The 23,484-nt window shown below is 45.5% G+C and overlaps 1 protein-coding gene across 3 annotated transcripts in view; it reads left to right on the forward strand.

Annotated features, from left to right (window-relative positions):
- MAD1L1 (mitotic arrest deficient 1 like 1) overlaps positions 1-23,484 on the forward strand; it is a 373,922-nt gene that overhangs the window by 240,403 nt on the left and 110,035 nt on the right. For all 3 annotated transcript variants that reach the window (XR_011134664.1, XM_068908329.1, XM_068908330.1), the window contains exon 16: positions 6,025-6,232. Coding sequence is in view for 2 of the 3 variants with exons in the window: in XM_068908329.1 (XP_068764430.1) it covers positions 6,025-6,232 (208 nt within the window). In the remaining variant the exon portion in view is untranslated. The remainder of the gene's footprint in view (positions 1-6,024; positions 6,233-23,484) is intronic.

Raw genomic sequence — 23,484 nt, forward strand, 5'->3', positions numbered from 1 at the left:
GGTCGTTTCATATAATTCCTGCGTGATGGAGATGGAAGTGGTGGGATGGTGCTTCTCAGTGGTGGATGAGAGAGTTTCCCTTGCGCAGGTCCTAGGGGCATGTGGCTGGAAGGCTGAGGACGATGCATCAAAACAACGTTATTTCACAAATTATGGATCATTTTAACTGATGGAGTCCACAAATCATCTTTGTAAAATGTCCTATGCCTTTCTGAGAGCACAGAAATGGTTTTTGCTGCCTTAAGCACCAAATCAGCTAGTTAGCATCTTACTTTCCAGGACTGAATAATTCACTGTACTGCTAAGTGTCAACCAGACTCGGTTGCAATCAGTCAACGTATTTATTGCTTCCTTCTACGCTGAAGCTCTGCGTACATTTTTCTGACAAATCTGAATTACTGGCTCAGTGTTGTTCCTTGAAAGAAGAATCAATGAATGCCAGCAGTTCACTCTAGTTCAAGTTATTTACTCTTTAGCATCTCTACAATTGCCAAATTTCAAATGTTCTGGGAAAAACAGGGCAGGAAGCGGGTGCTGCTGAGAAGCCAGCAACAATGCATCATCTTTGCTCTCTGTGACGCTCACCATGATGTACTGGTGAGCAGAACAATATACTAACCTGTTTACTGAACGAACTGGTGACGTGGTGGTGTTTCATTGTTTTTCTAGCAAAAGGATTGTCTATAGATAGCACTGAGGTTACATCTCCAAAATGTCTCATGCCTCTATATAGAGGGGCCATGAGCTTAAGTGGATATGGTTGATTCTGACGTTCAGGCCCTGTTTCCAAGCTTTTCACAGTTCTTGCAAAAACCTGAGGCACGTTATGGTTTGTTGCAAGATGCTTTTTAACTTGGTTAAGAAATACTTCCTTGCCTGTGTTGGTTTAACAGAGAAGCAGCGTCTGGAGCAGATGGCTCCCAGGCAGTTGCTCGGGGATTCCCAGCTCCTGTTCAGATAGGCTTGAGCGTGGCAGCGTCTCTTCTGGAGATGCCTTTCAAATTGCACCGCTTGTTCTTCCTCTTCAGTGGCCCTAGATTAGCAATGATTTTCTAAACAGGCAAATCTGTTTTAGGTTTTCTCTCTCAGCGTCTGAAATAGCATTTTTGAGTCTTCTATCGCGAAGCTGAAAGGACAGAATTCTGATCAGTAAGACTAATTTATTGTGGGGGAAGAGCAGTCGATGGAGAAAAACGGAAATTTACATTTTCCAGAGCTAAAGGGATTCCAGGAGGAGGAGGTTTGCTTTCCTTAGTCCCTGATTTCTTACCAGCATTAGGGTTTATTTGCTTCAAACGCTGGTGAGATTTTAATGCTGCTTTGCAATCTGTTATATTTAGCAGCTTCCAGCCATGAATGTTCCTCCAGCCAACCTCAGTCACTCCCAGCCCTCAGAAATTTCGGTGATAGAAATTCTGATAGGATTTTTGCTCCCTGCACATGCATGTGATCCCTTTCAGCTGAACCTGGTTCTAGTGTGCACTGTTTCCATGGAAAGGTTCCTGCGTGTATTTGAAAATCCATATGATGTCAATAAATTCCCCGGAGACTCAAGCAGTGCTTGGTTTGGTGTTTGTTGTGGTTACATAAGGCAGCAGTATGGGCCGGTGCCCGGCAGAGTGGGCCGTGAAGACGCGTTTTCTTTTCATCTCCGTCCCGGTGCTACTCAGGTGCCTCGAACCGGACACTGCCTCTGTCTGTAGCTCTCCTGCCCTCGCCTAGCACGGTATCTGTTTGGGCTTTCGATGGTAAGCTCTTACGGGGTTTGTACAGTACCTAGCACACTGGGATCCCTCTCTCCCTTGGTTTCTTTAGGCATTGCTGTAATACAAACCAGCAGCACTAATATTTTTGCTGTAGGGAGAAATATGCTGGTTTGATCTGTGCTGCGTAGAATAAAGCGAAAGCTACTGCCCCTAGCCCCAAAATGTGAGCAGCATGGCAAATATGCTAGTGATCTCCCAGAAATTTTAAATGAGATGGATGCTATCGCAGATCTAAAATACAGCCTTTATATCACAGTGGGTTTTTAAGGTATTTACCTGTCTTAGTGGAGCTCTGGACTGAGTCATTCCCTGACATTATCAGGAGGGCTGGTGAGGCCCCGAAATAAGGCTGGGTTGTAGCACTGATTTTGAGCATGATTTTCCAGGGGTGCGTGTTATAAAAGGAGAGGAAAATGGATTGATAATGCTATAAGAGCCAAAGCACTGCAGCTTCACGGCAGCACCTTATAGAAAGGCGTAGAGGGTCTTATTTTAAAAAAATGAACAGGCAAAAGAAACTAGTGCTGAATCGGTTAAAGTGGTCCCGACAGGGAAGGTAGCAGGAGTCTCCAGGTTTGTCTGGTTCTGAGATCGTTTCGGTGTCTCGCGCCTCTGTTGCGCGTGAGCTGCTGCAGCGACGGTGCAGTGTAGCATCGCAGGCGCTCTCGTGCCGGCATGGCCGTGCCAGGCGAGGTCAGGAGGTGTCAGCTCTGGGTGGGGCCCGGCTGCCCTCTGCGTCTCGTCAGAAATCCCGCGGTGCTGCTCCACGCAGGGAGACGTGGGCTCCCCGGCTCTCATTTTAAGAGCATCCTTTCGCCAGCCAGTGCAAACACCGTTGTAAACTTTGGATTTGGATCCTTTATCGTGAAAGGCAAATATGCAAGTAAGGAGTGCCTTGGCCGGCTTGTTGGCTTGCTGCTGTAACGTGGGAGTGGGGAGAGTCCTGAAATGCAAATAGCACAAGGAGTTAGATCTCCGGGTGAGGAAAGGGGTTTGTAAATGCCAGGGAGCTGCTGGGGAGGATATAGCTAATAAGCTGCTGTTACAGCTGTGTTCCTGCTTCCCTTCCTGGACATCTCAAAGGCATGGCATCCCAGTCCTTCAGGTCTCTTCTCTCAGCCTGCCAGTGGGGTTATTTCTTCCCTTGGTCCTGCTGGCCCATCACCAGGCCCAACTTGTTGATCTCAACCTCTCCATGGAGGAGAGATCACGTGTCCCGGTTGTTGTGGGCCCACAGGACGCTGCTGTCCTGGCAGATGCTGCAGTAGGTCTCCTGAATGCCAGGTGGCTTGTGGTAGTATGAGAAGATGCATCGCCTGCAACGGACCTAGAAGAGGGCTTGTAGGCAGCCTACTCTGGCGGTGGGAGGTGCACATGCTCACAAGGGTATCCAGGGTTTCCGTGCCTTAGCTTCCCCAGCTCTCTGGGGATTTCTTTGGGCTAAGGCAACCTTCTGGGGGTGCCTGAGGCCTCCTTTGTTAGTGGGTCACGTTGCCTGGGACATCTACGTAGAGATATAATCAATCTCTCTCTCCCCCTCCCTCCTTCCCTTTTTTTTTTGTTTTGTTTGTTTATTTGTTTTGTTTTTTAGCCTGTACTTATACAGATCGCCAGCCTTGAAATCCTGCCTGTCTTCTACCCAAGTTGCTGCTTCTTTCTGCAGAGAGAAAGAACCCGGGTCAAACTGGGTTCCCACAAGGGGCGCTCTCTTAGTAGCTCAGAGTATGGTTATGAAGAACTACTGTACTCCCCTTTTTTTGTTTTTTTGCCTGGGAAACATGGCCCTTTTTGTTTTCCAGGTGCATCGATACTTTCCATGCTGTAACTATTTCCTGATATACTAAACGTGCCATTGACACAGGCTCCTAAGTAGTCACACTGAAGTTCAGGGTTTCCAGGTGTGCAGCGTTCTAAAGGATGTTTTCTGCACGTAGGCCTTAGCCTTACTGCAAGTAGGCCTTAGCCTAATATTCACCAGCATGTGGCTCCCACGCTCTTGACCAAAAAGGCTTTTGGAGTTGGCTTTGCTTCTTCTCCCAACTCCGAATTATGCTTACCCTTTGCCTGCAAAACTGTAGGCGTCCTGCCAGTGCTCAGCTTTGGCTGCTGCTCCTCCGCGCTGGGGCCCATCTGCCCGGCACGGCAGTGGGAGCTAGGTGGCTGCGGAGGAGCCGCGGGGCCGCGGCAGGGAGCCACGAGCATCGCAGCCACCGTGCCGCCCTTGCCGTGCCGCTCGCCTCCCGACTGGCACCCTGCTCACAGGCTCTTGCCCTGCCACTTCCCAGCCCACCGCTTGCAGCCCTTCTCCTCTCTCCTGCGCTCGGCTGCTCTCTGCTGCCTGCTCCCTCCTTTCCTGCCAAGCGGAAATCTACCACGGGGGGGTTTAGAGGAAAGTCTTGGGATGCTTCCCGGAGGGGGAAGAGCCACAGAGTGGAGTTTTGAGCTGCTCCTGTGAGGAGGGAGATGCGAACGGAGAGGACCCACGAGACGCTGGTGGTGGTCCTTCTTCCCGAGCTTTTGGGGACGAGCAGGTGTTCCTGAGTGCCTCGCTCCGAGCCGATTTATCGAAACAGGGACGAGCAGCAGCACAAGCCACAAGAGGGCACTGGAACAGCTGCGAGATGTTTAACCTCCCCATTTCTGCTTCCCTCGCTGAGATTTTGCGCTGGGAGCTGGAAGGTTTTTGTTTGGGCTTTGCTCCAGAGGTGCCAGTGATGAGACCAGGACTGTGGTGTGAATCCTGCAGGGGCAGGGAAGTGCTGGGAAACGGGATCATCAGGCTGAATGGCCTTTACCTCACCGCATTGAGCATCTTTCTATTTTTACTTTTAAGAAATGTGTGTATTGGCCAATTTAGTCCCCACCGTTTTATTGAACAGATTAATCAGAACGTTGTGTCGGTTGGGCTGCGTCGTGAGATCCATGGGAAATATTGTGTGTGAGCATAAAAAACGCCCCAGCGGCTCCAATCAGTGCAGCCCGGTGCGTTGTGTCCGTGGCGGCATCGGAAGATGCTCTTTCCGGAGCGTGCTCGAGCTCGGCCGCTTTGTGCAATCCTTCCTCCCGGCCTCTCCTGGCAGCCAGAGATGCTGGAGGGTGCATCCCTTCCCCGTCCCGTCGGTGTCTGTTCACGCAGGAATTTGTCCAGTCCCCTTTCTGAAGCACTCCAGGTGCTGTCAGACCCCCGGGGCAGCACATTTCAGAAGGTCGCTCCCTGCCGTGTGCAGTACCCAAAGCACGGGGTGGATGGAGGGTTTCCCATGACTGCAAAAGCCGTTGGGAACAGGGTCTTCTGGGGGTCTTTTCCCAAAACAGACAGCAAAGCAGTCTGCATCTGCTTTGGTTTGCCTGAAAAACACATAAAATTCAAGCGCCTCATTTAGTGGAAATTAAATGATAAAATGGGGTTAATACCTACCGGATGCTGCTCTTGAGAGTTAATTAATGTTTGCAAAATCACTTTAGGTCCTGAGATTTAATGGAAGGCAAAATATTACCATATGAAATACCTTTTCCTATAGGCAGTGCTATAGGATTTCGACTGGGCAGAGTGCTGTGGAAGGCAGGATTAGCACATGCTTTACTACGTTTATGGTTGTGAGACTGCCTGTAGTTTGTATGAAAATTGTCTCTTGGAGCTCACAAATGTAACATCAGTGTTTTCCTCTCAGTTTGAAAGGATATTAATCTGCTACCTTAGGATTCAGCTGACTGTTTAAACCACTAAAACTCACCTCTGGGAAAAAAAATATAAAATGAAATATCTATTCACTTGCTTGGGACAAGCTGATACAACTTGCTAATGACTCCAACGCTGGAGTCATATGGACATCACTGGCTCGTACTTGTAATAAATCAGGCTAGTGCTGGATGTCCTGCTGTAGTGTAAGGCTACGTCTGCGTGTTCATTAAAATCTCCTGTTACCAGGAGATTTAAAATACAGCTATAAAACTTCATTTCTGGAGTTAAATTTAACAATGGAGGTGTCAGCCAGGGAGCAAGCACTGCTGAGTGGGTTTTTTTTTTTCTTTCTTTTTTTTTTTTTTTGGAAAGGGGGGAGCAGCAAGAGGAGGAGAAGCAGTCCTGGGTTTGGCTGATTTCAACTGTTGGGATATAACACTGTCACTGCATAAATGTCCCTTCTTCTGCATACATTGCTGTAACGTTTTTTGGCTTTATGCAAAGGGTGGTGCAAGCTGGGGGGACTGGGAGTTTGGATCGGTTATTCAATTTGTTTCTGTTGTTTCTGCCGCACAGGGTGACTATGACCCCAGCAAAACCAAAGTTCTTCATTTCAGCATGAACCCGGCGAGCCTGGCTAAGCAGCAGCGCAAGGAGGAGCAGCAGCAGCTCCAGGAGGAATGTGAGCGGCTGCGGGAGCTTGTGCGAGTGCTGGAAGGAGGTGGCTCCATCCCGGAGAAGCTGGAAGGGGTTGGCGGTTTCCAGTCACCACAAGAAATTGCAGGTAGGTGGTGAGTTTCTAGTCATGAAGATGCACTCGTTCATGCCTACTGCCAGAGGAATTAACTGCTAAAGTGGGTGGCGACATTGCAGATAGTATGGGTGATGAAATGGCTGTGAAGGTAACGAAGAAAGCTGGCTTGGCACGGAAGAGAATGAGTGTGTGATGGCCATCGTATGGCATTTTGGTGCTGAGGCTAGGTGGATAAGTAATAGTAATCCATATTGCTCGCTGATGATAAATGAAATACCAGTATAACAACTTTGATAGGCTGGTGCTGCCAGTGGGCTAAAAGGAAATATTTCCTTCTTTCCAGGGCTTGTTCAGCCCTTGAGGTCGCACAGACAGCAGGAAATAACTCTCACCACTGCAGGGAAGCAAGTGGTTGAAATCTTTTCAGACCTGACTTAAAGTAAATTAATATTGTTTATCAGTACATATGTGCCCCATTAATCACAGCTGCATTCAATACTCCGTGAAAATAGAATACATCTTTCACTGAGCTAAATACATTTCACAGAATCTCTGGCTCTCCTTTAGTTCAGTCTTTCTTCCTTTCACATACACGAACGAGACCTTTTAGTACAATAACCCCAAAGTCAACACCTCCAATACGTGCTCTCAGACTCTGTAAATCAAGGTAACAATATCAATAAAATGTGACCCATCATCTACCACACTGTGAGGTGACCAGGCTGAGTTGAGTCACGCTGCAGGACCCAAGAGATCTTACTGTTGTAACTCGCTCACATGTACTTGCCCTCAAAGCATTCTTGTTAGAGAAGAGGAAAATAAAAAAAGATCTCCACGTAACACTGAAGGGCTGTGGGGAGCTAACCTGTTGTGTTGCCAGCAGTGTGTACCTGGTCAGGGTCTGGAGGTCAGAACGCCCCCTCGGATGCAGCTAAGAGGGCAGAGATTTCCTCTACGGCCACGTGTGCCAGAGACTTGGGACCCACAAAATGACTGAGCACTGGTTTTAAAGAAAATCCACGGAAGAAAGCATTTCTCGCTGTCATGGCACCAGAATCCTCAGAATGTAGCTTGCTTGCTTTTCCGTAGCACAAACGACAGTATTCTGTTCCTGCTAAGAATGCGTTTGTTCCGGCATCTCAGAGCGGAGTATGGTACTATATAACCTTAAAAATATGGCGGTAAAACATGTAGATGGGGTTGTTTATAAAGTGAAGAATTGCCTAGATGTTATCAGTGCAGTGACAGTTTGTCGCTGGTGTTAGTGGATACTTGAGCAAATGCATAAGCATTAGACGCTTCCCAAACGTTTAAGCAAGGCCCTCTTTGCTTCTAGGAGCTTCCAGTCCAAAATCCCTGCGAGACTGAAGCAGTTCTCGGGGATAGCGTTTACATTGCAGTTTGAAAGTCACTATTTTTTAAAAAGTACAAGAGATGTTGCTGCCCACTGCCCGCTCTGTGGTTCTGCCCCAAGTGGCCCAGCGTACCTGATGCTGCAGGTACTCACAGCTGACAGTGCCCATAAGCCTGGGGTGGTGGGAGAGCGACAGCCCAGGGCAGAGGGGATACGGAGGTGAGGTCAGCTCTGTGGCTCTGTCGTTGCTGAATGACTCTCGATGGTATTGTCTACAGTAATTAGACCGTTTCTTCAGGGGGAGTGCATTTCTCATGTGTGCCTCCTGTGATTTGTTATTCATAATTATTATTCCGCTGCCTTTCATGCAGTTGCTTTTAGCTGTTCACGAGGCATTTCTGTGCTGGGATGTTACCTGGTTTGTCTTTAGCTCATAAGGGATGCATTTTTCAAACTGTTTTCTCTTCTCTCTTTGATTCTGACAGGCAAACAAACAGCTCCCTGGTTTGCAGTGTGTTTCCAGCCTCTCATGTATGTGGTCCTTTTTTTCCTTTTGCCCCAATCTCACGCTACATCGTTCTAGCTTCTGTTCACCAACTCGAATGGAAGAGAGCATCGGTTGCAGAGTCTGGCGGGGTAGGAAGTGCATTGACTGCAGTCTCTAGCAGTCATTTATCAGAGTCGCAGGAGGGGCCTCTGCCTTCCCAAAGCGCAGATGGAAGTGGTTCATGTACAAAATGGGTGACAAAGCGCTAAAACTAAAGGACGGAGGAGCCCTGTGTATAGCCTGTCTTTGAGACCGGGGCATGCGCACGGGAAGTCAGGTTATATAAAAAGATCTTGTCTTTTTTTCTTGTAATTTATGTACTTGTGTGCATCACTGTCATGCACAGGCAAAGTTGCCCTAAACAATCCTAAACCCTCTGTTCTGCTGCAGGAGCACTCCGCAGCATGGGCTGATGATAAAGCCTCTGTGCATTGCTTAGGATGTGCAAGAGATGCGGGGCATGTTATGCCCCTGCAATGGCAGGGTTATATAGGCATATCTGAGCTAGCTTTAAAGTAGCCGGTTGAATGCCAGGTTTGGCCTTCTCACTGGGACAGCTCATGGTGGGTTTAGCAGACAACTCATGGAGCGCGTTGTGCAGTCTGTGTCCGTTTTTGCATTGCTTCTTTTCTACTTAGCTCCTGCAGCAACTGCAGTGTGGATGCGACAGCTGTTCTAGGAGTGGTTTAATAATGTGCATTCACAAAGCTGGAAAAATTATACTTGGTCTGGCTCAGGATAAGAAATGGAAGATCCAGCTTTTGCTCTTTTCTTAAACTCTCAACAGCTCTGCCCAAAGGAATGGCAGTATTGGAGAGCTGCCATGTGTCTTCCATTTTAGTGTATTTTCAAGATGTGGAATTGGGCTTGTGGCAGAAACTCTCTTGGCTTTGCTTGCCATTGGGTAATCAGCTACCTGGAGGTTTAAGGCTTATTGTGTGTAGTAAGGGACCAGTTTTAGTGAAGTTTGTGGAATTGTTTTTGTGCAAAGTAACAGGAATTAGGATTTTTCCTGCATCCCTCTTTGCCAGCTGCAATGCCTATGTGTCTTTTTATCTATCTCATTCGTGTAGTGCATGCAAAGGCAAATGAGATGAAGGAAAATCAAGGACTGAACTACCCTCTCAGAGCAGGAAAAGAATGTGGAAAAATTGAGAAAATAGCAAAGGTCATACATAAGTCTACATTTTGCCTCTTGGCAGGTAGCGGTAAATGTAAGATTTTATTGTCACATTTTGCCATACACCCTGAATGGCTTCTTGGCTCAGATGAGGAATTTAGGTGGCCTTTAGCCAGTTAGGCTTGCTATGTTCAGCAAGCTTATGTGATCTGCAACAATTACACTTAAGATTCACAGGATTATAACTCCAGCAACCAAAAAAGGCATTAAGGACAATGATGTTGATGGTTTTGATAGTAATGTATTGGCCATTATTAAATTCATTCATTGAACTGGAGTGCAGCACGTTTTTTCTGATCATGGTTCCAACTCCTGGATAGGTAATAAGGAAATTATTACTGTGGACGTTAAAGCTCATTAAATGTGACTCTATTAAAAATCAAGGTTATGCTGGACTTTAAATCTCTTTGAGCATAACCACCCGAGGCTGCAGCACAACTTGGCAACTTGCCACATAGTTCAGTGGTCCTTTTCTCTCATTTATGCAGTAATAGTCCCTATTAAAACACGTACCAAGGCTATTGCAAAGGAGAGGTTTGGACACTGTGAGCTGTAACAACTTACTGTTCTTTATCTCAAAGTATAAAAATTGCACGTGATGTTGTGCAGCATTAACGGGGCAGATCTGTGGCAGCCCCGTTACGGGAATGGGCTCTAACTGTAGGGGTGTTTTGTTTCTTCCCCGGTGCCTTCTCGGGTCCAGGCTGTGTTGCGGTGAGGTGTGCACCAAGGTCAGGCTGCCATCTGGGGAAGGTTTTTGAGGCCTCCTGTCTCTGAAACGGGAGTACAGATTGTAGCAGCTTTGGAAAGGTGGTGTGAGGGAGGCACTGCCCAGATTTGGAATTTGTTCAAATTCTGCATTTCTCTATATGTCATGTACTCTTTTGTACTTTTTCCCCCGCCACATTTTTGCATTTCAGGCTGCATCTTCTGCCCTTTTTTTTTTTTTTTTTCAGTTCCATAGTTTTTTTTTCCCCCTATTTCCCTCTGGGCCATTTCTGTTTGGAGCTTTCTTTTTTGTTTTGTGTGGTCCTGGTGGACCTCTTGATTTTCTTTTCTGGCACCTCTAGAAATGGAGTTTGGGCTTAGTTGCAAGCAAATAGGTAGGTGGCAGTACCGGCTAATGGGGAATGGAGAGAAGTAATGACTTGTCTGTTCTAGCCTAGCATAGGTAGAAATGAGAATGCTTCAGGTGCTGGTTATTTCCCTTTGCGATCCCATGGAAGTTGGTTCCTGACTAAAGAATGTAGTCATACAATTTTTTCACTAGCTTTCATGATTTATTGCTCTCCAATAGGTGCCGTGGAGTACTCTCTGCTCTCTCTAAGAAAGAGAAGTGATTTTAGTGCTCTCTCTGGGCTGGCTATTGAAACACAGGCTGGCACCCCTACCAGGAAAGAAGATGGGAAAATCAACCATCTATGGAGCATTTAGGAAGTGAACTATTTTCCTGAACACAGTCTCACCAGAAAGGAGAGTTATCAGTCTCAACGGTTTCTGTGTTCCTTTCTTCTTGTTAGAAAAAAGTAGGAAAAGGGGATCCTTGTTGGCAAAGGCCTGAGGAATTGCACTCTAAAACAGGTGCTTGACCTCTATGCCTGGTGTTGAGCAGAGGCTGTCTCCAGCATCAATGCCATGTCAGGGTCCTGTACGAAAGTTATTAATTGGAATTAAATCGGGTAATGAATTAATATTAAAATAATCTAATCTTGTTGAAGTGACAAGTCAGAGATGGTAAAATTTGTCACTGTCCCAGCATGCTTGCGCTTCTGATGAATGTGTTTCTGAGTACAGAAGGCGACAAAAAAGGAGCAGATGGAATTTAAAAGTTGCCATTCTCCATCCACAGTTGGCTGAGCTGTTGATGTTTGGAAGCCTTGGTGCTTCCTACCATCTGTACATAGGAAATCCACACATGGTGAGGGCTGCACCTGCAAACGAAAACCGGAGCCCACCTGCCAAAGGATTTTTCTGTGACCTTAGTTGTTTGTGTGTGCGTTGCCTGCAAGCGCAGCTCCCGCACCTCACTTTGTGCTGAGGGCTCCCGGGATCTTGCTGGCAAAGCAAGGTTGGGCCAGGTGGGTGCAGAGAGGGCAACTCTTCTCTGGTCACTTAGGACCTCTGAAAGGTTTCCTAAAGTGCTGGGGGGATTCAGGAGGTGGCACTCTTTTCTCTGAGATGCTAACAGGCCATTTTCCCATGCGGATGCCAGAGTGTTTTGTACTGAAGGAGTTGCTTTCTTTCCAAAGAAACGCAAAGTGAAGGTCCAGGGCATTTGCTGTCTTCAAGCGCTATGGGACTTCCAGCAAGAGCAGGATGTTAGCCTTTGTGCCTTGCCTGTATTTCAGCAAAAGTAATTGCTTTCTGCTTATCCTCGTTTCCTCTGAAGTTTATAAAGAGCCTGTCATTGCCTCTAGTGTTTTGCTATGCGCTGATAAAGTTCTGTCCTCTTTCACTTCAGAGATGGCTGCATTTTCGTGTTGGGAAAAAATCATTCCCTACTGCTACCTGCATCAGAAATGTTGCGTAGCTTTAATGTGCAAAACACAAATGAGAGAGGAAAGTAGCACACAGGACGAGTATTATTAGCAGCGGTCGTTGGGAGTTGGCGTGCCTGACCGACTCGGAGCTTGCCTGACTTCCCGCTCTGAATCGGCAGCTGAGCAATGGTGCCTCCTTGGGGTAATCCCTTCACCTCTTCTTCGCTAGTTATTATCGTTACTGTTTTTACGGTGCTAGTTACTTTACGGCAAGATACTTAGACCAGTCTGGGACCTGAGTAGTATATTAAGACTGGGAATAAGCTGGTAGTTTAAAGAGAACTTGCTTTGATTTCCTTTGTTATCATACATATCCCTTTGTCCCAACCCAGCACTTCAGATAATGAGGTGGTGTTGCTAAATGTGCCCTGTTTTCCTAAAGGGCTACAAGCAAGTTAGTGCCTCCTGTATTTCAGTATTGACACCGTTACAGTTGTTGAGGGGCGGCGCCCGTAAAACCCTTTGACGTTAGTGTTGTCAATGGATTCAGCCGGCCCAACCGCAAAAGAAGAACATTTTGAAGCCTTCTGATTCGGCAAGTGTATGGCCTTTTGGTGGTACGTGCTGCGCACTACTGAAGTCAGTGCAGGCCAGGTGTCCTGGCTTGAATGAAGGCAGAGTACCTCAAGAGGGCCGAAAGAAACATTCCTAAGTTTAAAAAATTCCTCTAACCAAATTCAACACTTTGTCATCCAGATGGGTTCCCAAGTCTTTTAGAGAAAATACAGGCGTGAAGTCATGCGGCACTAACTATATTAAAAACAATGTGTCCTGCTTGTGGCAGAGTGCCATGAGTCTGTTAAACCAGAGCTTGGCTTACTCCACGTGCCCTGAAAGGCCAGGACGTTGGTGGTCAGATAGGGGTTGCTGCCTGAATAAATCCTAGAGGATGCCTTCCTACTGCAGCTTCAGAAACTAGATGACCTGAGGTGCTAGTGAGGCACTGCTGAGACTTTTAAAATCCATCTGTGATGCAAGGAGTTGGAGGTTCGTAAGAAATCCTGTAACTTAGTTCTGCTGCAGCTCCTGAATCTGTAAAACTTACTATCAGTCAAAGGTTACTACGCAGAGTGTGCTTATCCTTCACGGAGAGCAGAAGAGCTACAAGGGTTCCCCCTTGCCCCTCTTTTGCCACAATTCATGTGTGGAGCTCTTGGAGGCCTAGGCCTTTCTGCTTTTGTAAGAGGCAGCACATATATATGTGTGTGTGTGTGTGTGTGTATGTAATGTGTATGTATATATATATATAAAACTATGAGGGAGTCCAGAGCCTTTGCAAGGAGAGAAGTCAGTGAGCAGCAAGAGGGCCTGAAACCTTCCCCTCCCATGTATTAGCCCCCCGCTACACACACACGCACACCCACCTACAAAGCACCACGACGTTTGTACCGTATGAGAACTGCCATATGGCATCTAGCACCCTCCATGGTCATGATTCTTATCCGTCCCCCTGCGCTGACAGTTGCTTTATCATCCAGAGAGACGTCAACAGGTTATTCAGTGGCTGGATCTCGGGAAACTCTGGCAGCCGTGTTTGCCTGCCTGCGTGCTGGAGTCGGGCTCGGGTGTGTTATTTGGGTTGTTGCCTTCTTGGTGGCTGTGTGAAAGTCTGGGTGCTCCTGCTAGAGCTCCCTCTTTGGTCCAGCGTTTCTCCTGAAGGGAAGGAACTGCGGTATTATCTGCTGCTGCCCTTTGGATCCTGTGGGGTTGTGATATGAGCTGCCTCTTAGAGCACTTTGCATCACAGAGCAGCTTTTGATTAGCAATGATGTGCCATAAGGCCTCTGGATGTACACAATTGAAAATGCTCTTTCGTTCATCAGCAGGAATGAGAAGAAAGGCTTGTGCTGATGTCTCAAATTCAGGCCGACACGATTTCCCTGACATTAGAAAAACCAGCCTGCCAGCGTGGCAGAACGCTCCGGCGGGGGAGAGCCTTACATCTCTGCTCTGCATCTTGTCAGTGCATTGTTTCTCCTGGAAATTAAAGCTTGATGCCTTTGTGCACCGTACGGAGTAGTGGAAATCCAGCAGGGAGACTTGGTAACGGGTGTGGAGGTTACAGAAGACCATCTCAAAAAGCTTTGGGCTGGCAAGGTGATTATCCCCTTGGCTGGGGATGATTAGTGTTTATTAGATTCGGGGAAGATGACAGGAATGGGAAAACACTGCACTTACTTACACTGGCTCTCTCAACCCTATCCAAGATGGTGGTACTCTTGTTATGGCAGGATTATAACAGGAAAAAATACTGCTCTTTTTCTCTGGAGTCCTCATTTCAGTTTCCAGGCAAGTATAGTTGGCCGGGAGCTGAAATCTGACTGTTTCAGAATAAACAGGGACTCCTTAAAACTGAATTCCAGATGACTTGGAGTGAACGCGTAGGGACTGAGAAATAAAGTACCTCTACTTGCTCCTCGTTTTAAAGGGGAGACCATATGCAACTAAAATGCGGAAGCTGAAGGATAACTTTTGTAAAGGCTGTTTTTCTGGATTACCTACCTGTCTGTCTTTGAAGCTGCTCTTGTTGGAAAACAGTGTCTTCCAGTGGTATTCTCATTTGTGTTTTATGTTACCCGGATTATTTAGGGTTTGTAAATGAGGGAAAGTAAGACTGTTTCAATATTCTAGAGCAGTGGCTGTATTTAAGAAGTTTATATTTGATGAGTAAGTTGATGACATTGCATTATGTGAATTTGATGTGCAAACTTGTCACTAAAGTGTAAACATAGTGACAGCAGGACCAGCAATTCCCAGCCTAATCAAGTAAGCCAAGTAACACATTCTTTGAGCTGTAGAGACTGATTTACATATTAAAATGAGAAAAGCTACACAGATCTAACAATTAAGTTGATATTTTAATTGCATAAAAGTCAAGAGATTCAAAGTTATGGTTCCTGCGTCAGTTCATTTGTCACCCACACGTATCTGTAGTATTTTCAATGTCTTTATTTGGTATGAGACTAATGTACTTTAAAATACATGAAATGTTGGCCATGGAATGAAAGAGAGCTTTGGATTTACTGAGTTTGAAAGTAGAACAAGAATTTGAGGCCTGGTCGAGAGTTTCTCCGTATGTTTAAAAATCGTCCAAACACATTTCCGATAATTTCTTAATGCTCTAACAGACATGTTTGGAGGGAGGTAGAGAGAGAGAAGGAGCTTTATTCAAATGTAATGGAAAAAAATCCCATTGATCTCAATAGGCTGTGAATTATATCCTCAACTTCTTGTTTTCTTTTAAAGGTATAAGCTTTATTTAATTGCAAATTCATACAAATGCACTAGCACCACTAAGAATTACATCAATATATGGATTCTTTCCTTGGTGTTTATGCTGGTTTCACAGCACTGATGTAGCATTCAGATAAGCACGCAGATATACGGCTACCCTTATCTCCCCAGGCTGATGTTCTGATATATGAATGCTTGTTCCCTGCTCTCACAGAAAGCTATTCACATGCCAAGTCTGACGATTTTTTTATAATCCTTCTTTGAATTAGACTACAAAAAGAATGTGTTTGAAAAGGTTAACTAATGGATACACTTTTCTTCCTGATGAGGAAAAGAAAAATGGTGAAGTGCTGAAAAATGGTCAAGCAGAGTTTTGATGAGGCTTTTCTAATCAAATACATTCGAGGCTGTGAGCAAGTTGGAGAAATGTTAATCCGTAGTGGATTTATTTGGAATGGAGAACATTTATTTGGAAAGCAATCAACGTATAAAAGCAGACACTTGTAATTACTTTGCCATTTTAATCATGCCACTAACACCAGTACCCACCACGATGTGCAGACGTTCTGGTTGTCTTTTGAATGTGATGCTGACGTAAGTCTGTAAAAAGGAAAGGAGAGCTCTCCTCACCTAGTATCTTCAAACCTAGCTACCTGGTTTGCTAATGCCCCAATATCCTAGGCAGCTTGTCCAGAGGTTAATAGTGGAGATCTCTGGAGAACTAGCTGGAAGGAAATCAGTTGCAAAGCTTCAGACCCCTCAGCTCCTTTGAATAAAAGCCAACACCTTGAAATCTCTTTGGGAATACATTAGCGGGCAGGATAGAAAGCTGAGCCCGACTGTGACAAGCTTTCTCAGCGCCACGTAGTTTAATAAGTAGATGGCAACAGTCTGCGTGACACTAGCCTTTTGGGCAGTCTTATCTCGTACTTCTGGTGTAATTTTGTGCCAAGGTAGCAAAGGCATGGGGCAAAACTGTAGCAAGACTTAAAACACAGGGGAAAGTCAGGCCTGTCTATCGTGCTCTGTTGTGCTGTTTCCTTCTGAGCATCTGGGAACAATCCGTTACGTAGACTAAACCAGACCTACCTAGTACAGCTTAGGCAGCCAGCAGCAGCTGATGCAGTCTTCACTAGCTATTGCAGCGTTGCCACATTTTCTTAATTTCAGCTCCAGGTTATCTGGCTTGAGCTCTCATTGGAGGAGCAGTAAATCAATCCAGCCTCCATTAGGCAACAGGATATTCATTCTAATGTACAATCAGGTCCAGCTCGATGGATGAAAATCAGATGGATGAAAAGCTGGTTGAAATCAGACTGGTGAATTGCCTTTTTGCTCTCTACCTGTATATTTGTCTGTACTAAATAAGGAAGAGTCTTGATGCATCCTGTTGGAGTACTTTAGCATTGGGGGTTATTGGGTAGGTTTGTAGCTTTGCAAAGTTACCCTCTGCGATGATCAGATACCATCATAGGTGTGCAGCAGAAGTATTTAAGTTAAACAGAGCAGAGACTTCCATAAAAGAGGGGCCAGAAGCAGCAGCATCCACCTTCACTAGCAACCGCGGATGTGTCATGAAAAATCACACCGCTAGTGGAATCAAAGGCAGCGCGCAGATCTGAAAGAATCGGCAAGGGTATGCTGAATAGGCCGGTAATGATGGCTGTGTGTGGTGATTCCCCTTTTAGACTGCCATATTGCTATGACTTCACTAAAATTAGCATTTAGGAAAGGGGGAAGCTTTTGTCTTGTTTTACAAAGGTGGTGAAAACAAATCCTAAGTCACAGCTGATGATATAATACGTCATTGCTGAAAGTATTTTCACCATCAGCCACCATTCGAAGTAAGACCTGGTCAAGTTGTTTCCGTGTTTCCGTGAAAATGTCCCCTCCTCAGCACGTGGGAGGTCGGCCAATGCATTTGTAAGCTCCACGCAGAACGTGTTTGGGTTCCCATGGTGTTACAAGGGGTAGTGGAGATTATTCTTTACTTTCATTTCAAAGCACTGCTTTCGGCTGGAGAACCCTTCGCTTTTCATAACCTGGAAGAACACGGAAAAGGAAGGGGAGCACTGCCTAGGCTACTTGGGTACTTCTTGCATTTGTAGGAAGTTTTTTGGTGAAATGGAAAATTTCAAGCAGGATTTTCCATGCATCTGAAGTGTTCTGCTGCAAGGTGATGTCCTAAGGAGGGACCTTGGCAGCACTTGGGAATACAGTCAAAATTAATGGCATCTTAGTTCGGGAAGCTCCGAGGCCTAGGCTGCTAACCCCTAAAGTTAGAAATAAATAAGGATAAAACTTAGAGGCACACATACACATACCCCACTTACTGCAGCATATTAAGCACAGCCGTGTTCTGTCCCTGTGACGGTGTTGTGAGCCAGGCTGTTCCATCAAATCGAGGCAAACGAGCAATTAGCCAGAGGTACAGAAAAAGTGTTTAGAAAAGTATAAAGTTGCTGTGAGAGCTATAAAATGTCCCTCCTTCCTTTGTGCGTAGTTAAGAGTCGGGCTGTTTGACGCTTAACAAAATCTGCCTAATTCTTTGCTGTTTCTCTTTAATGATCAGAATTCAGGGGAGGGCTGCTGGTGACAGGCGGGAGAAGTGTTGCAATGAAAGCGGAGCTTTTTCTAATTAGAGAGTCCCTTGGATGATTTACTTTCGAGCGATTTGAGTGCTGGCTCGTTTAAATGTGTCAGCAGTACTGACCAGTATAATGCCGTCTTGTCAGCGCAGGTTCTGTTTTGCTCTTCAGAAATCAAGAGGTGAAGCCTGTTCCAACAAGGAGAGTCTGTGATGAGAGAAATTATAACTGCAGCCAGCCGTGCTAGCAACTTCACCATCTGCTGTGAAGTCTCTGGCTCAAATTCCAGCCCTCGTGGTAGCAAGCGTAATGATGATAATATTTTCCACTTCTGTAGCACCCTCTGTCCAAAGGTCTCTGAGCATGCTAGAGATACTAATTAAGGCTCGCAGCACCCAGGAGAGGTGGGCATGAGGCTCCACACTGCCTTTTTCTTGCTTGCAGAGTCTAAAGAGATTGTCTCACTAATCGTTGGGCTGCAGTTCCTTCCATCAGGCAGGTCTGGAAGTACTAAAAACCTCCCCTACTTTTGTTAGCGCAGGCAGATTTCAGTCGGGGCTGTATGAGATGAGACGGTCTGACTTGCACCAACTGCTGGAAGCTGAGGCAGGGAGTTACCTCGATATCTGACGTGGGCTTGTCGCGGGAGCAGCAGGGGCTGCGTCTACCTGATGGTTTCAGCACGTTCTCAGATTTCATGATGCCTTACACTGCCTTGTGCAAGTCTTGGGGTAAGTCTTAAAACTTGAGTCCAGTCCTTAATCTGTGGCCCTCTGAGGAGACAGGACTGCTCTAAGATCAGAGGGCAAACACTCCGCAGTGCTCTGCAGATGTAAAACCAGCCACAACTCAAGACCCAAGCAGACATGTCTCCTGATCAGACTTTCTTCACGTGAAACAGCCGCTCTTTGCCTCGGAGCAGTGAGTTAAAGTACCTGTATGCAGCAATTCAGCTCGTGCTTCGCATTGACCCAGATGGAGGCAGTGCTTTTTTTCCAAGGGCCTATTTGTTTTAAAATACTTTTTCTTATATAGATCACCTTTCCTTGCAGAAGACTAACAGGAAGACTTTTCCATAGGCTGTAGCCACACAGGAGCAGGAGCAGACGATCTGTTGTACAGACCATTATTGCATGACAAAGGCAGAAATTTTTGGTGCATGATCCCAGCACTGACACTCCTGAATTTAAAAGTACCCTCAGAGATTTGCACGTAATACTTTAAAATGGGGGGGAACAAACCCTTGCTGTGCTTAATTATTGCTGGGAACTGTGTGCACTTTTCTCTATTTGTTTAATCTTAAATGCCAGATGCTAAAGGGCACCAGCATCAATTAACTGCTTAATTAGACTTGTAAAGAAATCATGTAATTTAGTTATAGACAAATAAAAAAGGGGGGGAAAAAAGCAAAACAGAAAGTCAGGACTCTCTTTGCAATCATTTTTAAAGCTCCTTATGTGCGTTGTTTGTTTTTATTGTTTGTTGGAAACTCTTTGAAGCATTGTCTGTGCCCTGTGTTTGCCCCATATGGAGGAAAACTGTTTCCATCCGACTGGATGCAGCATCACTTGTTCGTTGCCATTTGTAGTGGATTTAACTATGGCTTTTTTTTTTTTTTTTTGGTCTCTCTCCAAATTCTTTTACCCACATTTGGCTCAGATGCCCTCTGAGAGGGCTTGTGTGGCGCCTCGCTCCGATCGGTGGGACAATCTGACCTCCTCCCTCTCTTCATGAGCCAGGTCCCGTTCGATGCGTGCTCTGGATGTTTAGTGCGGTGAAAACTCGGCACCTTCCCCTCTCTCTGCTAGGATGACTTTTGTGTTTTTCTCTCTTGCAGTGTTTAGCATGCAGCCAACAAAGCTCCGTATCTTTAGCGAAGAGAGCCCCGCTTCCTCCTGCTAAACAATAGGAAGCCGTGTGCTCTGTTCCATTAGCTCCCGCTCTTACGTGTAAGAATGTTCACAGAAGTGGAATGAATTCATTTTTATTTCATCAAAGCCTTCAACTCTGTCTGAATCTTTATCTTGCAAATTGCCTTAGGGGAGTAATAATCAATGCCTTATGCTTGTGTATAGACAACAGGTTTTTCTTCTTTGCCGGTACTACTGCCTTTGTGACTCTATTATCGCTGTCCTCACGTTTGTGTCATCAATATTATGTCATTTAAGTGCGTTTGCAGCATCCCATGTTTTACACCTTTTGTTTCCTTCTTAGTGCCTAGATGCTGGAAGCTGCTGACATATTTTTTCTCAGATGTCCTGAAACCTTTCTGTAAACAAAGTGTTGTTCAGCTTCTCAGAGCTTTTGTTCTTTCCCTGTGCCCATGCCGTCTTAAAACTGCTCTTTTGCTTTCCAATAATAGTACTTAGCCCTCGTGTGGTTCTTTATTTCCTCAAAGCACTGTTATAAACATTAGCTAATTAAGTATATATATAACATGCCCTAAAATATGTTAAAGGAAAGCTGCAGCACATCATAAAATAGCTTCCAGTCACTTGATCCAGTGTAAAACCTGATTGAATCGCTAATTATTTCTCAAAATGCTGTGCCTAATGGCATGTATCAAGACAGAAAGATCAGAGTCGCAGCCAGAAGCACAGGAAGCTGCAGCCAAAGAGAGGGGGGCGTTCAGGTAAGCTCGGTGTTATTTCTAGGGTTGTTTTGGATATACGTACTAAGGTAATAAACAAAACAACAAGAAAAGAGGAGTTGCAGCATTTGGAGCTTTCCTGTTTTGATACATATAATCAGCTCTACGTTTCCTGTTGAAATGTTCATTAAAATTGCAGCCCCAGTGATTATGCAGCTGCCTAATTCAAATCAATAGGGCTCCTGAAACAATTTCAGGTATTTTTAAGTACTGCTCTAGAACTTCCTTGTTTACAATGTTATGATTAAGTGACTTTTTTCTAAGTCATCTAAGGCATTAATAAAAAATCTCTTGAGTTTTTCTCTAAATTTTTTACTCTGAGAGGCTGCAAATAATGCAAACCTTGGTCTATGGCTTCTTTATCTTTAACTTCTTAGTACAGCATGTCAGTCTATTTGTGCCGATAACTAAATCAGAAGCCTAGTTACACAAATGCTTTATAATTCCTAGTAAGCGGTAATTGACTTCTTTGGTTTTGGAATCATAGTACACGTAAATAAAAGTAATAGAACAGCAGAATAAAGAGCACTCAAAGTACAACAGCCATTCCTTGCTTTCAATTCTCAAACCGTGGAAGCAACCGTTGATAATGTGCGTCAGCTGAAATACTTTGATGCCAGAGTTGACACATGGCAAGCCAGAAGGAAGATTACGAAGTCCAAAAGATAAGACATTTCAAGAGATCTCGTGCTGATAGGGAGGTCATTTAAGTTGTACTGGAAAGGTGCTTTTAAAATGTTTTCAACTATTCTGTTTTGGAGTGTTTCAGAACAATGCTAGAGCTTGCCTCTGTTCATTTTAATGACTTGGATTATTAACTTTTCACTTTTTCTAATAACTCCAATCCATTTACTTTTTCAAAAGCCTTGGCACGGTTCTGCTATGTTTAAGTTGTAAACATTACAGGGAAATATCTAAATGAAAACATTGTGGGAGAGAGACTGAGCGAACGAACAGATGTTTTCCATCTCTGACTTCTGTGGTTTAGAAAAAGCTGAAAAAGCAAACACATTTCTATAAAAACTCGACGTGGTAAAAGCATTTTATTTACCTGTAGTTTTGCGTTTCACCTTCTCGTGAAAGTGTTTTGTTTTTACTACCTCACCCCAGCTGCGCTTGCAATGCCTCTGTTTGCTCGGGGCCAGGAGCCGGCGAAGAGGCAGGGCGGCGAGCGGCGGTGGCGGTCTGCGCACTTCAGCGCCGGCTCCCGTGGGTATTTGATGTAGCTGCTTTGGACGTGGCCATGGGAAGGGAACAGGCTAGAGAAGGGCAGAAAAGACCAAAGCTTTTTCCTGTTTTAACAGAAAAATAGATGGGATGTGGTTTGGCCACTGGAACTTAATGGGTAATCCCCGCTCAGAGCCTCAGATGAGAAGAAAAAAATCTATAAGGGTAGGGATAATGCAAGAGGATTTTTGCCGACTTTTCTCAGATGTAAAGTGAGCTCGTGAATAGCACAACCTTTAGCGATAACTTTTTCTTTGAGCGCAGAGCTCAGTCATTGATTTAGCCTAGTTGGGTAAATCTATTTTTTGTTACTTCTACCTCCCATGCGCAGAGACCTTTTGTGAATGTGTATCTTTTTTTTTTTCTCCTTTCCTGTCTTGTTCCCTCAATATATATTTTTCCTAAACCTCTTGCTAAACTGTCCCAGTCTCGGCTGTTCATGGCAACAGGGTGTTGTCTCGGTGGCGCTCCGTGTTATTGACCTCGCAGTGGGAAGAGTTCACAGCAGTAGCAGGTAAAATCTTCCCTAGAAGTGAAATGAACCTTCCTCTTGAAAAACTGCAATACGAGAGAGCGGATTTCTCTGTGTGCTCGTGCCCTGGGTGTGGTATAGATTTTCTGGAGACCAGGAGTCAAGGCTTCATATATAGGATGCACTTTTCCTATACCAAAATGGTCTCTCTGATGACTAAGCACCATGGATCTCTGTTCCTGGACTGATCTCAAGCTGAGAAAGGCTAGGTTGTGCACCAAGGCTTGCGCTGGGTTCAGAGCTCTCAGGAGTCAGAGAGATGGAAGAGTGCCGAGAAGCAGCAAGGTCTTCCAAACAAACAGGGAAGGAAGGAGGGCTGGATAAGGGCAATGCAGATCTGCAGTTGAAAAAGAAAAATTGGGATATTGTGGAGCAGGCTTTCCTTGGAGCCCGCTGCAGCCGTTGGTGTTGGCAGGGCTTGCTGCAATAAGCATGTCAGGCTCTCGAGGGCTTTCCAAAGTGCTCTGTAAACTTCACAGCTGTACAAAATATACGCAGGGATTGCTTCATCCATCCCCAAAACGCATCCATGGCTAACGTGAAATATCGCAACTGTTTAGTGCCACACAGGAACCTTGTTGATGGCAGAAAGTGCAAAGTGCCCTTTAGCTTGAAAGCACAGGAGGGACAGAAGCGGGCAGAAGGCAATTACCCGAGTGGGATTTGTACCGACCGCGGTGGTTAATACCGCAGCCCTCGCGCTTGCCCCCATATCCAAATGAAAACGCTCTGCCAGGCAGATGCCTTGCCTGATTTGTAACGGTCCAGGCCGAAGTTTCTTATCTGCTCTGAAAAATGGCATATCCACAGCGCGGCGTGCTCCCTGCCAGCCTGCCTTGACCTTTAGTTCATTACTGATTCAGAGGACGAGTGCCAGCTATTCAATCCGAGGGTTGGGACCGAGCTAAAGGTCGCAATTGTGTCTACTTACATAAAAGCAAGCGTGCCCCCTTCTTCTTTTTGAAAACACTAATATGTGGAGATGTAAAAGTTCACTTCTGTGAATTGCGAGGCTCTGGACGTCAGGGTTGTGAAGGGAGAATCACATCAAGGGTTTGCCAGAGTTTAGGAGATCCCGGGGACAGGAATACAGCCATCGCTATTCTCCAGGGTGGGAAAAAACGTATTGCTGCCAGCAAGAGCAGACAATACCTGGGAGCGATTTGAAAAGCAAGGCTAACTCCCATAGCTTGCTGGTCTCCAAGATAACGCTTTTGCCTGTGTCCTGTATCCCACTATAAAGGTTTCCTACTGCTGTTTTTTCCAAATCATGCTTACTTTCCACAGTGTCTGTGCCTCCAGCAGCTTTTGAGCTAAGTTTGCACTTCTTTAAACTTCTTTTTTCTTTTGTAGTTTGACTGGTGTAATAGAAGACTGAATGCCTTGTATCTGTAGGGAAAGACAGTCTCTCCTTCAAGACATGCATGGAC

Source organism: Struthio camelus, chromosome 15, assembly GCF_040807025.1.
Source record: "Struthio camelus isolate bStrCam1 chromosome 15, bStrCam1.hap1, whole genome shotgun sequence".
Classification (NCBI taxonomy): domain Eukaryota; kingdom Metazoa; phylum Chordata; class Aves; order Struthioniformes; family Struthionidae; genus Struthio; species Struthio camelus.